This window comes from Panthera onca, chromosome B4 (genome assembly GCF_046562875.1).
Source record: "Panthera onca isolate mPanOnc1 chromosome B4, mPanOnc1 haplotype 2, whole genome shotgun sequence".
In the NCBI taxonomy this organism is placed as follows: domain Eukaryota; kingdom Metazoa; phylum Chordata; class Mammalia; order Carnivora; family Felidae; genus Panthera; species Panthera onca.
In genome coordinates, this window is record NC_138345.1 from 115,468,712 (window position 1) to 115,486,968 (window position 18,257).

Below are 18,257 nucleotides of genomic sequence, written 5' to 3' on the forward strand. Positions count from 1 at the left end.
GAACTGTTTCAGACAGAAGGAGACAAAAGTGAATGCAACTCATAATTCTGAATGGGCCTTTTAGGCTATGAAGGACATTATTGAGACAACTGGTGAAACTTGAATGAGGTCCAAGGATTCGATGTCAGTAATATATGTTTCTAATTTCCTGATTTTTGATGGTCATATTGTGCTTATGTAGCAGAATATCCTTATCTTTTTTTTAAGTTTATTTATTTATTTTGAGAGAGAAAGAATAAGCAAAGGAGGGGCAGGAAGAGGGGGGGGACAGAGGATACGAAGCAGGCTCTAAGCTGTCAGCACAGAACCTGATGCAGGGCTTGAACCCACAAACCGTGAGATCATGACCTGAGCCCAAGTCGGACGCTTAACTGACTGAGCCACACAGTGCCCCGAGAATGTCCTTATCTCTAGGAATTGCAAACTAAAGTATTTGTAGGTGATTGGACATCAGATTGGAAACTTATTCTCAAGTGGTTTGGGAAAAATATAATTTTCTGTACTAAACAGCCAACTTTTCTCTAATTTTGTGATCATTTCAAATTAAAAATATTTTTAAAAGAACCAATAAATTCTATTTATATATATATATATATATATATATATATATATGAATTAAATATCCCTAAATATATGATATATGTGATTACATACTACATATTTTGTTAATGCACTGATAGCATATAAATATACTACATGTGGGGACACCTGGGTGGCTCAGTCGGTTAAGCGTCTGACTTTGGCTAGGGTCATGATCTCACAGTTCACGGGTTCGAGCCCCACGTCAGGCTCTGTGCTGACAGCTTGGAGCCTGGAGCCTACTTCGGATTCTGTCTCCCTCTCTCTCAGCAACCCCCTCTTAAAAATAAATAAAATATTAAAAAATTAATATATACAGACATATATATATATATATATATATATATATATATATATATATATATCTGTCACACACACACACACACACACACACACACACTACATGTGGAAACATACAGTGCTGGGACCCAGAAGCAGAGGGGGACCTCCTTGTGCCAAAGGGGAGGTGGCAAGCCCTGAGGTTCTGGAGAGGTTCTGGAGAGGTTCTGGAGAAGTGGGCTGCCCTCAAGAGGGCTGTATGACTGCAGCTGGAGGCCGGGCCCCTCCTATAACACCTAGACACCTCCTCCTGAGATCAAGCCTTCCAAACATCCCAGAAAACTCAGAAATTCAAAATTTCCAATATTCTGTCTCTCTGTCCTCAGAGATCGCTGAAATCCCAGAGACTCTCCTATTTCAGGATCCCCGACACATGCCACAGACGGCCTGGGGCTCTCGGGGTGGCCCCGTTGTGGCCCGAAGGTTGAGAGTCAGACAGAGGAGGGTCTGAGTTCTAGCTCCAGGACGTCTAGTCTGGTGGGTCCTTCTTTCCAGGGCCCTGGTGGGGCTGGAGTCACAGACCCCGTAAAGCCCCCACCCCACCCCCCAAGCCTGGTAAATGACAAGCTCAGTGAACAGGAACTATTTTTCTCTATCAGCTAAAAGTTTGTGTCTCCCTGTTTCAAGTCCAGAAATGTGTGGTTCCCAATTCAGATAAAAGTGAAAAGAGCAAAAGCCAGCCTGGGGCTGGGCTCTGCCATGTGCTCTGTTTTTAGCCAGGGTTGACTTCGGACCCCAGCAGGGTTTTATGACACATTCTTTATGGTTCCAGACTTTCTTCTGGGACAGGGTGAGATACAGGGAGGGGGAGGGGAAGGTCAGGTATCGGGGAAAGTGACACCGAAGGGAAGTTTTCCTAGAAGTGCCACTGTTCTAGCTTGATATCCTCAGCCCTTTGCACTGGGAAGAGTTTCTGGTGGAAAGTCTGAGTAAACCCAGCCCACATTCAATAATATTTATTGAACACTAAGTATCTAGTGACGGCAGATAGAGAAAGAGACGCAGCCGCAGCCCAAATGCTCACAAGAGTGGGGAAGAAGGGGCACCTGGGTGACTCAGCCAGTTGAGCGTCCGACTGATTTCAGCTCCGGTCATGATCTCACAGTTCATGAGTTCAAGCTCTGCGTCGGGCTCCGCACTAACAGCACAGAGTCTGCTTGGGATTTTCTCTCTCCCACTCTCTCTCTGCCCCTCCCCCCCCCCACCCTCTCTCAAAAATAAATAAATAAACATTAAAAAAAAAACAACCCAGAATGGTGAGGAAGGAAAGTAGCCCCACTAAGAGCTTCCATTTTTACGCTTGAGGCTTTTGAGCTCAGGGCCTCTGTTGAACACCACCCACGTGCTTGGCCCTCGGTGAGGTCCCAGGGCGGAGAGCCAGGTGGGTAGGATATGGCTCAGCCATGAGGAGCTCACCGTTTATTACAGGAGAGAGACCGACCCAAACACCTCCCAAGCATTAGGATAAAGGTGTTCTCACAAAGCGTTCCCTTGCAGAGAATGGTGAGGTGGGGGGAACCGTGAGGGGGTCCGGAAGATCACAGGCAGAAGGGGGCGCTCGCGCATTGCCCGGGGGAGTGACACTGCCAGCTGGGTTCACGGGGCCTGTGGGGAGTGGGAGGTGGGAGGATAGGACGAGGCCACGGAGCGCGTTTGGCTCTGGTACCCTGAGGACCTTCCTGGGCCCCACTCAGAAACTCAGACTTGACCCTGTGGGCAGTGGGGAACCACTGAGGGGTTTAAGCAGAGGAATAACGTGGTCCAATTTGCATTTTAGAAAGATCACACTGGCAGGCGCATGGGAGATGGCATGGGGTGGGGCAAAGCCAGACACCGGGCGTACCATTTTGGAGGCCCTTACAACTGTCCCGGGGAGAAATAATGGCACCCGGAACCATGGTGGTGGCAGGTAGGGTAGACTGAAGTGGGCAGTTTGGGGGGTTACTTAGAAGGGAGAACTGGGGTTGCCTGGGTGGCTCAGCCGGTTAAGTGTCCAACTCTCAGTTTCAGCTCAGGTCATGATCTCGCTGTTCGTGGGTTCGAGACCCACTTTGGGCTTCATGCTGACCATGTGAAACCTGCTTGGGATATTCTCTCTCTCTCTCTCTCTCTCTCTCTGCCCTTCCCCCGCATTCTCTCTCTCTCAAAACAAGTAAGTAAACTTAAAAAAAATATAAGGGAGAATTGACACCACTTGGTGATGCTGGTGAGGAGGATGGGCGGCTCTGAAGTTTCTAGTTGGGGTAGGGGAGGGGGTGGCGGTGGTGCCTTTAATGGCAGAACAGAAAGAGCAGATTTAAAAAAAAAATTTTTTAATGCCTATTTATTTTTGAGAGAGAGAGTGCATGTGAACACACGCACTAGCGGGGGAGGGGCAGAGGGAGAGAAATGGGGACAGAGGATCGGACGTGGGCTCTGCATGACAGCACAGATTCCCTAGGCGGGGCTCAAACTCACAAGCTGTGAGTTCGTGACCTGAGCCGAAGTTGGACACTTAACTGACTAAGCCCCCCAGGTGCCCTAGAAAGAGCAGATTTGATGCAAGGGCAAAAGAATGAGCTTGGCCGTATACTCTGAGGTGCCCTGCAGAGACCCATGTAGAAACGAAGGACAGGTAAGTAATTGGAAATACGGGTCTGTGGCTGAAAACAGAGGCAGCTACTCACTGCACGAGATGGTGGTTATTAGTCAAGGGGATGGCAGCCGAATCGTGGGGGTCCGTACAGAGGTGAAGGGACACAGAGCAGCCGAGGAAAACCAGACAGTGGTCAAGGGGTAGCAGGAGAACCAGAAGAGGGGTGGCAGGGAAAGACTCAACGGGAGCACAACGCTCCAGACCGAAGGGAGCCTCGGCAGCGGCAAACGGGAAGGTACGGGCTGTGATGTGGGTGCCAGAGGAGCGGACAAGTGTTAGGTCAGTTCTGGGGGCTGGATGAGGTTTTAGTAGATGAAGAAGTCTTGGGAGAGAGGAGTGGAGACTATTTCTTTCTCGTTTGTTTTTCTTTTTGTTTATTTTTGAGAGCGCGCGCGCAAGGGAGGGGCAGAGAGAGAGGGGGGAACAGAGGATCGGAAGCGGTTCCGGGCCGGATAGTGCAGAGCCCGCTGTGGGGCTCGAACCCAATGAACTGTGAGATCATGACCTGAGCCACCCAGGCGGCCGGAGACTATTTCTTTAAAAGACGCGGTGGTGAAGGAGAAGAGAGATGAGGAAAGGCAGGATTCAGGTAACAAGGGACCTGGTGACACAGGAGCAGGCAGGCAGGGGGCCTGCAATGACAGTGATGAAGGGGAGCAGTGGGGAGCCGCGGAGGGAAGTTAGGCAGGAGGAGTGGGCCTCCGGTGAGGGAGAGCTAGTAGGGAAGGGGGCTCCAGAAGGGAGTGTTGTCCTTGGCGCTTGCTGTGGGGGAAGGCCCCAGGCCCCAGCGGGACCCACGGGCCTGGGCTCAGGTGCGGGGAGCAGCCGGCCTGAAAGGGGGGCAGGGGCGTGCCTGGGCAGGGGCCACGGGTGGGGGGGTGCAGAGTGAGGAGCCCGCAGGGGAGGCCGCGTGTGCGCTCAGGGCTCAGCATCCTGCCGAGGGGTTACTCACTGCTGACTCAGACCCAGGTGCTCATTTGCATGTTGTTCATGTCAAGCCAAAATGAGCAGGGATACCACGGGGGCATCGCATCCCCTTTCTGAACAGAACCGCCCCAGATCTTCGAAGCGCTCCTGCTGTGGTGCCGAGTCTCTGTGACTTAGACATATTTCCTTTGTAAAGGGCTCTGTTCAGTCCTGCCCACGTGGCTGTCTGTGAAATGGAGCTGAGGGGAAAAAAAAACCACTCAGGAAGTTCATTTCCTCCTTAAGAACACGGAGGTAAACTTTAATTTTAGGTTGAATGCTCCGAGCACGGCCCTTCCCGCTGCCAAGTATTTTCCCTTATCATCTATCTCCTCCCCCAGAATGTAACCAGGACGGGAACACTGTTTTGTATGCCTGTGCCTAGAACGGTGCCTGGCACACGGTAGGTGCTTGACAAACACAGGACGTGACTGAACGTCTCGTTCCAAGCACTTTCTCTAAACCTTGCAGCCCTTAGGCACCTCACAGTTTAGGAAAGACTGACTCTGAGAGGTTAAGCATTTCCCTAGGTCAGGGCACCTGGGTGGCTCAGTCAGTTAAGCGTCTGACTCTTGGTTTCGGCTCAGGTCATGATCTCACGGTTCATGAGTTCGAGCCCCGTGTTGGGCTCTGTGCTGACAGCATGGAGCCTGCTTGGGATTCTCTCTCTTCTTCGCTCTCTGCCCCTCCCTCCCACTCTCTCTCTCCCTCTCTCTCTCCTTCAAAATAAATAAATAAACTTAAAAAAAAAAAGCCATTTCCCTAGGTCAATCAGACTACAGGGAAGGGGCAAGTCCCTACCATTTCAAGCAGGACTTCCCGCATGTGAAGCAATAGTTCAGAAACTACTTATGAGTTTATTAGGTGACTACTCCTGTGAAACCTATTCATGCTAACCCAACTCTGACAAGAACATCCCTGACAAGAACAAGCAAATGGACTGATTTCCACTCAAATATAAATAGCTTCCAAGGGGCTGAAATGCTCTGGCCAGCTGACTAGCTCAGTCTGTCCCAGTAGGACAGGCCTACTAAGGAAGCCAGACCCCCTCCCCCCACCCCCCCAGTGGCTAGGAGCCCAAGCGGAGTTAAGTACTCTCGGGGAGGCCGTGAACCAGCCCCATGAACTGGACACACAGAAGGCCCGTGGCCATTGGCCAGTCGGGGTGCCTGCCTCCACCAGGGCCAACAGCACACTGCTGGCCACTGGCCACTTAATGGGAGAGCCAGCCACCAGCCTTCAGCCCCCTTGTGTCCTTCCAGCTCTTCCTTTCAGGGAAAATACTTGAGCGACCGAACGATACTTAGGCGAAAATACTGAAAATACTCAAGCGACTGACTCATTCCAGCTCCATACCGGTTTTCGTCGATGCTCTCAGATAATTACATATTGTTGACAAGGGGAAACCCTACACATAGCAGGAAGTCACCTCGCAACAATTCTGACCGTAGTGTCTGGGGAAAGGCACCTCTCTGTGAATCCGGGCCTGTGTTTGGGTCCCTGCTGGCTTGAGCCACTACGCAGGGGGGTGTATGTGTCCTGCCTCTGACCTAAATTTTGGGTGTCTATCTTGTATTTCTGTTCCCTACAGCTAGAGGGCTTTGATTTCAAACCACAAGGGGAGCATGATGAGCAAATAGCTGTCAAAACCATTTTGGGGTGGAAACAGCCAATGGAAGATTCGGTCAGCATCACTGCTTGTAAGTGGACAGTCCAAGAATCAGAGAAGAATCCAGGCCCCTGAGAGTTTCTTCGGTAAATGGAGTCCCTTAACTGTTAGTACAGGCTTTGTTTCTTCTTCTTTTTTTTTCCCTCTACTACTCAGTAGCTTATTTTCAAGCAGAACAGGGGGGAAAAAAAAATCCAATCTCCAATGCCTGGGCCAGAGCAATCACCAGCAAAACAGCTGTTAACATGACTGACGCTCATTCCTGTTAACTGCTTTAGTTAAGTTAAAGGACTGGCAGGAGAGAAATTCTGGCTGGCTGAGCAAGGAAAAACATTTCAGAGGTAAGTCACCAAAGATAGTAGCAGATGTCACGGAGCACAGAGCAGAAGCTACCAGGGACTTGACCGTCTCAAAGCAAAGCAAAACAGCTGATAAATACTCAGCCAAGCCAACTGCCAATTATACAAGAAGCTCAGGAAGCCAGAGAGGGTGTGAGTTTATTATTTTTTTACTAAAAAAAATTTTTTTAATGTTTGTTTTTGAGAGGGAGAGAGAGACAGAGCATGAGTGTCGGGCGGGGGGGGGGGGGGGGGGTTGCAGAGAGGGAGAGGGAGACACAGAATCCGAAGCAGGCTTCAGGCTCCGAGCTAGAGTCCGACGTGGGGCTCGAACTCACGAACCGTGAGATCGTGACCTGAGCTGAAGTTGGATGCTTAACCGACTGAGCCACCCAGGCGCCCCTAGAAGTTTCTTTAATTAATAGTTCACCATTCTCTTCATCCACAGATCCGTCACCCCACGTCTCTTCAAAGATCTAGGATGTTGCTTCAGGTAACTGCCTCCCCACAGGGAGCCAATCATGCAAACATGTAAATGTACGATTTGCAACTATAGCACTGTTGCAGTCTTAGGGTTACAAGTGGCTCCTAGGGTTCACAGGAGCCGGGAGCTAGTGAGCTAGAGAGCCAGTCGTTCAACCCCTTTTATTACAGCGCAGGGTCATGGCGACCAGGATGGGCTCCAGAGTGACACGAGTGTGGGGCTGAATAGACAGTCCTGCCATTGCTCGTGGCATGATGCTGCTAGTCATGTAGCCACTCTGAGCCTGTTTCCCCATCTGTGAAGCAGGGATGATAGTCCCTCACTTAACGGGTGATGGAAAACTTACATGTGATCTAACAGGCAAAGCCTTTGGGCACACAGCATCGTACCCAGCAAACGCTCAAAGAATGTGAGCTGTTCTCCCACATCTATGAAGGCCCAGAAAGGTGCTGTTGGGTATCGCCATGTGGGTCCTATAAATTTTGACACCTCACGGTCATACCTATTAGAAAGTAACTTTGTAAGGAGAATTTGCAGATAAGAAAAGCTATTATGTAACGTTGTTAGGCTGTAACTTTGTCAAGTTGTGGCTATGAACATCCTCAGGCATTTGAGGATGAACAGATTTTTTCTGTTGAGTCCATACGTTACTCAAAATTAGACAGCACTGCTTTATTCCACAGCATTAGTATTGTTCCGTATTAGCTAGAACCCACTAAACTTTTCTTCCATTTCCATCTCTTTTTTAAGGAAATACAGACTTAGTAAAGCGACATTTGGGACTATGTTGGGCTGGACACACATGTACTGTAATCACTTCCGTGTTCTGTCTTTACCTCTTCAGATATCAGATAACAACGGGTGTGAAAACAACAGTGGACCCTGTAAGACTTCCAGAGTCCCATGCACTGTTTTCTAGGGCAGGGAACGGGCTGATCTATTACGGGCTCTCCCATCATCTGAGAGCTCTAGTTCTTTTGTCCGTACAAGGCGGTTACTGGATGACCGGGAAATTGCCCACGGCCTGCAGTTGACTGGAAGCAGAGGGCTAACCAGGCAGGATCAGAAGCAAAAGCAACGAGAATCCCGACTCCCTCCTTCACCAGCGATGACCTTGGGAAAAGTACGTGTGCCTGACCTTCAATTCCGTCTATATAATGGGGATGACGGTGTGCCCACGTCACAGGACTGGCTCAGGTGAGTTACTGCACTATAAAAAGAAGGTGCTTTGTAAACACCAGAGCACCAGACAAACGAGAAACCCCACTAACCAGACTGCTTCAGCCAGAGGACTCTGCTCACCGTGCTCTGGTCGTGTGCACACCCGAGCAGTGTCCACACGGCCTCTCAGTCCAGCTCATCATGTCCTCAGCATCCTCCCACATCCCCCCTTTCCATAGCACCGGGACACCTTTCCTAGCATTCCAAGCACCGTGAAGAAACAATCCTTCTCTCTCCCACACATCACACACCAGCAACTTTCTATGGAATAGACGTCAGTTTAAAAATTTATTACAGGTGGTGGGGCCGGGGGGAGGGACGAATAGGTGAAACACAGAGGAATTTTAGGGCAGTGAAGCTATTCTGTGTGTTACTTAGTAGTATGGTCGACACACCCCGTTATGTATTTGTCTATTCCCATGGGACGTCAAAGAGTGAACCCTTGTGTAACTATAAAGTCATGAGTGATAATGATGTGTCAATGTAGGTTGTAGGCTATCATTTTAACAAATGTACCCTCTGGGTGGGTGGGGGGTGATAGGAGGGAGGCTATGCATGTGTGGGGCTTGGCAGGGGGCAGTATACAGGAAATTTCTGTACCTTCTGACCAGGTTTGCCATGAACCTAAAACTGCTCTAAAAAGTAAAATCCATTAAAAAATTGATTACACACACACACACACACACACACACACACACACACACCCCTACTACTGAGATGGGCTCTGACAAATATGAAAATTTAAGAAATCTAACTCTTTATTTAACATCAAAGCTAACACCAAGTGTTTATTTAAAAAAATAATGGCACCTGCTTTGAATAGGGTGACAATCTACGCAGAATTTACAATTTTAGGCTGACATGAAACTATATGGTATCTCACCAAATGGAAATTCTAGAAAAGACCTCACAATAAACATTCTAGTTTCCATTTTCAGAACTGCTAGCTACGGCCTAAACATATCTTAAACACAGAGCACGTTTTGTTGAAACATTTTTTCTCTTAGGACAAACACAGGAGACATGTTTTAAATAAATTAAAATTGCAACACATAAATTATTCCTAAAACAATCAAGGTACATTACTTTCCAGCTTCTTATAAACAGAGAATTGTACTGACTTTAGAAAATTATAGGTTAGTTCTGCTTTTTATCTTCTGGGTTACCAAACTCTTGTTAACTGTACCTTCTTTTAGCTTCATAACCATTTTTGATGTAAATGGCCAATATTATTCTTTTCAGTGATTTATCCTTTTAGACCAACTCCTTCCTTAGCACGTGTGTTAAACTTCTTGAAACATTTCTCTCCAGCTAAAGCCCTGAATCTTAAATGCCATTTCACCCTACTCCTGGCTCACTCCTCAAAATTATAGAAATATGCAGTAGAGGTTGTTTAATCACACATGCTCATTTTAATAAGCATACCGAAATGCTTTTCCAAACCAATACAATCATACTTAGATTCCATACAAAGATGTTCCTATTTGATGCAAAACAATTTGGTATTTAAACTTCAATCCAAAAGGACAAAAATAATTAGTTGCTTGAGGGATTCCAATTCCCATCACAGTTATTGATCTCATAATTAAACCTGATATGCTGGAGAAAAGGCAGGGCAGTAAACATACCTAGCAGGGCAATATTCCAATAAAAACAAGAGTGACAGGGGCGCCTGGGTGGCTCAGTCGGTTAAGCGTCCGACTTCAGCTCAGGTCACGATCTCGCGGTCCGTGAGTTCAAGCCCCGCGTCAGGCTCTGGGCTGATGGCTCAGAGCCTGGAGCCTGCTTCCAGTTCTGTGTCTCCCTCTCTCTCTGCCCCTCCCCCGTTCATGCTCTGTCTCTCTCTGTCTCAAAAATAAATAAACGTTTAAAAAAAAAAAAACAAAAAAAAACACAAGAATGACAAAGTAGCAGGGCTAATTCCCACGGATGCTAATTGATGGAGAGGGATAACCGCGTTTGGGCCGTAATGGAAGCGGAGATCTCAGTCTGTCAACAGTTCATACTCATCACGTAAGCAAAACCACATGCTAGAAACCGGGGGCTGATCCTACTCTCTGTACAAAATCAGCAGTGGAGTACTTTTATTTACAGCTTCATTGTGGTTTGAATTGGGGCGGGGGGCGGGGGGGGAGTTCAATGTTTTGTTCTGGCTTGATCATACTCAAAATGTAAACTGGGATAACTGATTCCAATACCCACATAAGAGGATTTTTAGATTTTTGTTTTGCCCTCAGCGAACTATCATTATCTTGATGATCATGAAAATAGTATGTCACAAAAAAATCCTGTGCTAGGATGCAATATCCAGTATCTTTTTTTAATTTTCATGTTTATTATTGAGAGAGAGAGAAGAAAAACAAGCACGAGTGGGGGAGGGGCAGAGAGAGAGGGAGACACGGATTCCTAAGCAGAGTCGTCAGCACAGAGCCCGATGCAGGGCTTGAACTCATGAACTGCAAGATCATGACCTGAACTGAAGTTGGCACTTAACTGACTGAGCCACCCAGATGCCCCTGCAACGTCCAGTATCTTAAAGCACTAAGTTTGCTTTGTGAGCAGGTGCCTGACCATCCCATGACTGGCTTCATCTTTACTACGAATGAAAGGTGGGGAAAGGGATTAGCTGACTTAAATGTAAATTAAATAACCAATTCCATGATATATCCCAGTTGGATCACTATTTTTAATTGAATAATGTATTAAATTTTATTTAATCTTACCCTTGTGCGGGAAAGGAAATACAATGGGAGGGTTTATTCCTTAAGAGAACAGTAAACCACAGAGGGTAAAGGTCTCCTTGGAGCGTATCAACTTATTAAAAAGCTTCATGAACTTTCAACAAGACTCTAAAATAAGCATGCCATGTAGGTTGAGCATACCCAAGTGAAAACAAAGTTATCTGACGTCTAACGAGAACTGGTAGACATACAGATTCTGTGCAAAAGAAGGCATGATCAAATGGGATGATTTAGACCCTAGATTTCAGAGCAGAGCCAGTCTCTAGCCGCTTCTGTTAACAGCTCCAGACTGGAGGGGGCGGAGTGTGTGGCTTTCCATTTCCTCCCCTACTTCCGCAGCGGAGAGGAGACACGTGGATGCAGGTCTGGGAAGCGTCAAAGCGAATGTCGAGTGGAGCGTGGTGGCCAGTGAAGCAGGCCCACGTCCTGGGTCCTCCCCTGCAACCCTTAACCTCAAAGGGCTAGAAATCTCTCTCCCTCTCTGTAAAAAATAACAGCATATCTACTTCCGCCGCAACCTCTGGCATATGCAAAGTGCCTCAGAAAGAGGCGCAGAAATTGAGAGGCGCCCACCAGGACCCAGGGGTGGAAGCTGCATCCAGCCCTCAGCCGAATGGAGACTGACGCCCACAGGTGAAGGAGAATGCTGGCCATTAAAATACAGAAGCAAAAGAAAGCACACCGTTCTTTCTCCCTCCCATCCCTGGATCTGGAACTCTTTTCTGTCCCCAGGGTTTGATGGATCACAGTGTGTTTACAGCCAACTTGGCAGAACAAGGGCGAGTCTGATGGTGGAAGGGGACACGGCCATGAGATGGCGGTAGGGCTGCTGACTCCGTCTTCCCTGAATCCAAGATGCTTAACAGCCAAAGATTTCACGAAATGATCGTTACTGGTTTTAAGAAGCTTGAGTCCAGAATTAGATAGTGGGGACAGTTGAAGAAGTTTGTGAATTTACTAAAACCACTGAACTGTCACGTTAAAAGAAGAAAGCTTGAGTTGTCTAAGTCTCACACACGCTGGACTTGTGCCAAATGCTCGACTGTTCCACTCTCTCAAACCATGGCGCACTGTCACATTTTTTTTTTTTTTTCAGGAGATTTCCCCAAGAGCAGCTGTTCGCAAAATATTGCACTTAATTTAAATCCAGGCGATTTGATGTTTTCTGGAAGAAAATGTACACTAACATACATCTTTACGCCTTCAGAGAACAGAGCGGATGGCAGGAGGCAGGACTGAACAGCCGTTTCCATTAAAATCTTCTAACTTCATTTTCAGTAGGTACAGAGAGAAAGAGATTTAAAGGGGAGTATCATCTGGGCTGAAAGTAGTGAGTAGAATCCCTCAAGCAGGTTGAGGATGTTAACTTCTGAATGCTTTCACCTCAGGGGAAGAAGCGCGGCCCCTCTATTACCTGGGCCCTTGTCTCCAGGAAGATCCCGAGAGGTGACAGACAGCCTTCGCTTGGACACTGGATCAATCTATGTGATTCCGGCTGGTCTCACAGGGTCATAAGAGGACCTTCTCAGTCTCCATCCAGGTCGACTGCTCCCCCTGATCCGACTGCCACCCCATTAGACCACACATCCTATTTCCCTCCTGCTTCCAGAGCTCCTACCTCAGAGCACTTTCGCTTTATAAAAGTACAATTCTGTTGTCTTAAAGAAAAACAAAAACCCCACGACACGAGCATCATTTGTTTTCATTTGTGGAGTGAGATTTGCGATCCCTCGCAAGCCAGGGAATAGAGTGAATCACGTCCTCACAGGGGGTCTATCACAATTAAGATGTGCTGAAATACAAACCTCCAGAGTAGTGCTTACTGGACCCTGATGTTCAAGCCATGGCTTGATGTGGGATTTGGAAGAATTTCTACATGCTTGAAGGCAAGGCATTCAACGGCCACTTCAGATAAAATCAACGTGTGGCTCCCCGGATGTTAGAAGGTGAAAGCCCCACTCATAAATCTTCGCATCTTACCATTTAAAGTGCAAGACAACATCTAAGTTAGATGTCTGACGGATCAACAGGCGTGTCGTAAGATTTCCGCGTTACTTGTGAGTCACGCACGACTGACTGCTATGGACACTGGGAACAGGTGGGGCCTAGGGTCCTCTGGACAAGTGGACTGGATGACACAGGATTTTCTGTACTTTCAAAGGCCACGAGGGTTCACCGTGGCCAATGCGTGTACTTCCCCTCCCCAAGTCCTGCTACATCCTTGCTGCTAACAGGACTCAGGGAAAGAAATACAACCACAAGCAACAGTGAAGCTCGACTGTGATAGAGACTTAAGAGAGAGACAGAGACTTAAAATCCCTTTTCTTCTGGATCATTAATTATGTCAAATGCTCAATAACCAGAGGCTGGCCATGCTGGGCTAGTCAGGTGGGCAGAAGATCTGGTGTGATTAAGGCAGTGAGCGACGTGGGGAGAGCTCTGAAACAGATTCACATTCGCTAAGGATGGGGACTGAGCCGGCAAGTACTACCGTGTGAAGGGAACTGAAGTTATTTACAATGCACAGCCCAGGCCTGGTCACCTCTAGTCAGCACAACCCCGTTCATTTGAAAATTTGGTAGAATGCACAGTTTTCTTTAAAACATAAATCTGAAAGAACCTGAAGACAGGAACCCGCGGCTTCATCTGGGTATTAGGATCCTTTCTAGGGCACACAGAATATGGTCCCAGTTTTTACAAAATATCGCAAGAAGAGTCACGGCGAAGAAAGTGCCGAGAATGTGGAAGCGGCTCTTCATCATGGGCGAGACAAACTTGGCAATGGTAGACACACACACTAGGATGACAGTCATGAAGGCCAGGATCACGTTTATGCACCTCCCCAGGAGCACTTTGGCATTCACGGTGTCTGTCTGCAGGACTTGCTGCTCTTGCTGGTGGAGCTCCAGCTTAGAAATGCGAGTCTGGCAGGATTCCAAGGCTTCCTGTGGGCAAGAGGGAGAGCAAGGGTCACACGCTGTCGGGACCATGGGCAACACGTGAGCACATGCTTGGACGTGCACGGAAGCTCCCTGGCTCAGGACACTCGATGCTGAGGCAGCTTCAAACAGCCAAGCTGACGGTGACGATGATGACAAAGAACGGAAACGAGAATCCCAAGGCTCATTTATTCTGTTATTCACGGACAGAACGAACAACCATAAAATACCATCAACGGGGACTTACGGTTAAGTATTTTGAAATAAAGCACATAAACTATTGGCATCCGTTGGTATCATCAGGACCAAACCAGAGGAGGGGTAGGCCATTGTGGGACAGGCGACTACCCCCAGCCATGGAGTAGGTGGTACCTATTTCCACTGCTCAGTGGATGTATGCATCCACTTATATAGACTGTGGAGGATGAAGGGAGAAGGGATGGGGACAGGACTGACCACGGGCGACTCGGCTCTCACTTGCTCTCTGAATGCTGTTACTCAGGACACTATCCACTGCTGCACATCCTTCCCAGAGCTCGTTCTTTCTAAGGCTTCAGTCGCTAAGACACAGAGGACCCCAAGTGTCTCTCTGGCCAAGTCACCTCCTCTGAGTTTGACTCATGTATCTACATGGCTCCTTGACATCCCCCTCTGAGCTTCTCAGAAGCACCTGGAATGCAACATGTCCAAGTGCGGATTCACATACCGCACCCTCTCCTGCACCTGCCATCGGTCCTGTTTCCCTTCTGGTGCTCCTTTCCTCAGAAAACAGCACCTGGCTCAGCCGGTTCCTCCCACCAGACACTCATTTCCGCTAATCCGTCCCCAGCCCTGTCGATGCGACCTACAGCATCTATCTTTAGGGGCCCATTTCTCTCCCTTCCCAGTCTCCACCCCCCCCGCCCCACTCACCATGCTCTGGCCATGCTGGCTTTTTAAAGTTTGGAAAAGGAGCATGTTCGGGACCTTTGTACATGCATATACTGTGCCTGAAACGTTTGGTTCCCCACTCCCTCCCCTCCTCACCGGTGGATCTCCCTCCCCTCTCAGGTCCCACCTAGGAAGCCGTCCCAGCCCCATCGGACGATGTGAAGTTTCCCCCAGCCCTCTCCCCCAACCAGAAGACCACAGCTGCACAAGGATGGGGACTAGGCCACCTGCTGTTACCCCAGCAAAGGGCCAGCCATGCAGCAGGGAGCAGACAGACGCCAGGAAGGAGGCATGAGGCTCGTGAGAGGAAACTCTGTGCCTCTTGGGAGAACAGGACCTGACTAGAGGTGGTACAACGAGCCCCTTTTTAGTTCACTAGCCTACTGTCGAACTCGTTTCCCAACGTGTGCTTGCTTGGTTACAACACAGCCATCTTGTCAGGTTTTCAACAACCATAACAGCTGTAACGCTGATTCGCTTTTCTTCCGCTGAATATACTCTATGGGCCAAAGAACAGAGTTCTCTGTTACTATAGTAACTTTCATGACATGGGTTACCAACAGAGAAGGTAAAACTCCTTCAGATTTTCACATTCTAAAAAAGCACTGGCCTCCTAAAAGAGCAGGCACGTGCCCCAGAGATCACGAATTCTTTTCAACTATTTGAGCTCACCGTCTCCTCTTTTTTAGACGCGGCAGGGAAAAGCGGACAGAACAAGACAGAAGACCAACATTTTTGGCAAATCCATTCATCTTTAATTGGGTACACACGTTACATATATAAACAGACTAATCCCAGAACTGAATTCCTTGGAACTGCTATCAAATTTTTTACCAAAAGAAAGATCCAAGAAAATTAAGTAGTGAGTTGCAAGGAATTTTAGTTACAGCACCCACTAAGTGATGGCCCCGTGATTCTTAGCGCTTCTTTGGATCCAGTGTTTAACTTAACTGGGGACAAGGACAGAGAACAGACTGAATTATCCTTAAGCCTGTTTTAATTGGGAATTCTAATAAAACAAAACTCAATTTCTTAAAACAGTAAAACCCTTGCCTCCCCGTGGACAACAGCCACCCTCACCTTAGCAGCTCTTCCCACTGTAGAACCCTGCCTGTACGAACAAAACAAACGCGAACTGAAGACGAACTTGAGCGGGCCCGATTGTGAAAAGCCCCGAGGAATAGGGCTCCTCACCAATATAACAGAAAACACGGCCGGCATTTATTTTTTGACTGTCTGCTATGCGTCAGGAAGATTTAAGTACTTTATATATATTATCCATTTAATCCTCCTGACAGCCTTTTGAGGTGAAGCTCACTGATGAGATTTCCATTTTACAGATGAGGAAACTGAGGCCCAGGGAGCTAACTTATCCAGAGTCACACGGTAAGCGGTAGAGCCAGGACTCTCACTATCTGAACAAAGAAGACTCTATAGTCACACAGACAGGTGTCCTCTTTGCATTTGTGAGCTGGAGACGAAACCAGAAAAATGTTCAAATGAACTCCTCTATATAGTGAAGCTTGCTTTCTGAAGTCCCTCACTTTATCTTACTCGTTCATCTTTAAAGTATGTTTTTTTTTTTAAAAAAGAAAAGGAAAAAAGAACACTAACCCAAACTATCCCCTAAATAAGAAAACCACATATTTAGACATAATCCAGTGGCATCCCAGACATGTTCTAAAAACAGAATGTTTTAATAAAACTGACTGCACTGTTCACCCTGCAACACTTAACATTTAAATGGGTCACATTCTTTAAACCAGTCAATGGTGATGCTAAGTCTCCTAACCCAGAGCAAGGGCAAAACCTCCCTAGTGTCTCCCACACCTTGGTCCTCAGAGGTAGAAGGTTTCCCACCAGCTCCGTCTGATGCTCTGGATCCCAGAAACATCCAAGTAGATGCCTGGGATTGGCACAGACTCACAGCCTGCGACACAGAGAAGAACAAAACGTGGGCAGCTGAAACTCCAGCTCACACACTGTGGGGGAAAAAAAAATCTCCCTTTATAGGTTTCAGTTTTCTCCCTCATAAAGTATGGCTGGAGAAAATCACCACTGCCTACAAAGACAAGTTGTAAAAATGGAGCTGAGCTCTACTTGGAGAGTGTGCTTTCTTGCTTTTTAATTATTTTTTTTTGTAAAGTTTATTTATTTTGAGAGAGAGAGAGAGAGAAAACAAGTAAGCATGAGTGGGGGAGGGGCAGAGAGAGGGGGAAACAGAGAATCTCAAGCAGGCTCTTTCCTATCTGTGAGAGCCCGACGCGGGGCTCGAACTCACAAACCGTGAGATCGCGACCTGAGCTGAAATGAAGTCGGATGCTTAACCGACTGAGGCACCCAGGTGCCCCTACCTTTTTGCTTTTTTAAAAAAGATGATGACGGTCCCTGGGTGCCTCAGGCGGTTAAGCGTCTGACTCTTCATTTCAGCTCAGGTCACGATCTCATGGTTTGTGAGTTCGAGCCCCGCGTCGGGCTCTGCACAGACAGGAAAGAGCCTGCTTGAGATTCTCTATCTCCCTCTCTCTCTGTCCCTCTCTCCCTTTCTCTTTTAAAAATAAATAAACTTTGAAAAAAGAAAAAAAGAAGATCAATAGGAATGTAAATTGCTGCAGCCACTATGGAAAACAATATAGAAATTCCTTAAAAAATGAAACCTAGAACTCCCTATGATCCAGCAATTCCACTTTTGAGTATATACCCGAAGGAAATGAAACCAGTTTCTAGAAGAGAACCCCCATATTCACAGCAGCATTATTTATAACAGCCAAGACACAGAACAACCTAAGAGTCCATCAACAGATGAATAAAGAAATGTGCTACACATGTACACAATGGAATACTATGCGGCCATGTCACTTGTGACACGTGGATGGACTGACGGCATGATGCTAAGTGAGGAGTCAGACGGAGGAAGACAAACAGGCCGTATGATCTCACTTATATGTGGAATTGAAAAAACAAACACACTCATAGAAACAAAGAACAGATTGGTGGTTCCTAGAGGCAGGGGTGGAGGGTAGGGGAAATGGGTGAAAGTGGTCAAAAGGTCCAAACTTCTAGTTATAAGACGAGGATGTGATGTGTAACGCAGCTGACTACAGTTAACAGTACTGTATTACGTACTCGAAAGCTGTTAAGAGAGAAGGTCTCAAAAATTCTCATCGCAAGAAAACAATGTGTTAATTATGTGAGGTAATGGATGTTAACTCACTTAGGTGATCATTTTGCGCGTGCTCGCTCGCGCTCTCTCTCTATATAAATCATTATGTTGTACACTTTAATGCAAAGTTGTATGTCAATTATCTCAGTGAAAGTAGAAGAAAAGAAAGAGACCCTCTAGTAGCAGGAAAAAAAAAAAGCACTCAGGAAGACTAGGGCTGTTTCGCTACAGTGCTGCCATCACATTAATCCTG

General features: G+C 47.4%; 1 protein-coding gene across 7 annotated transcripts in view; it reads right to left on the reverse strand.

The window, feature by feature from the left end:
• Nucleotides 1–8,967: 8,967 nt before the first annotated feature.
• Nucleotides 8,968–18,257, reverse strand: part of TMCC3 (transmembrane and coiled-coil domain family 3) — a 290,652-nt gene continuing 281,362 nt past the window's right edge. For all 7 annotated transcript variants that reach the window (XM_060656745.3, XM_060656748.3, XM_078449610.2 and 4 more), the window contains exon 4: nt 8,968–13,917. In XM_060656745.3, the coding sequence (XP_060512728.1) occupies nt 13,615–13,917 (303 nt within the window). In that variant the 3' untranslated portion in view covers nt 8,968–13,614. The remainder of the gene's footprint in view (nt 13,918–18,257) is intronic.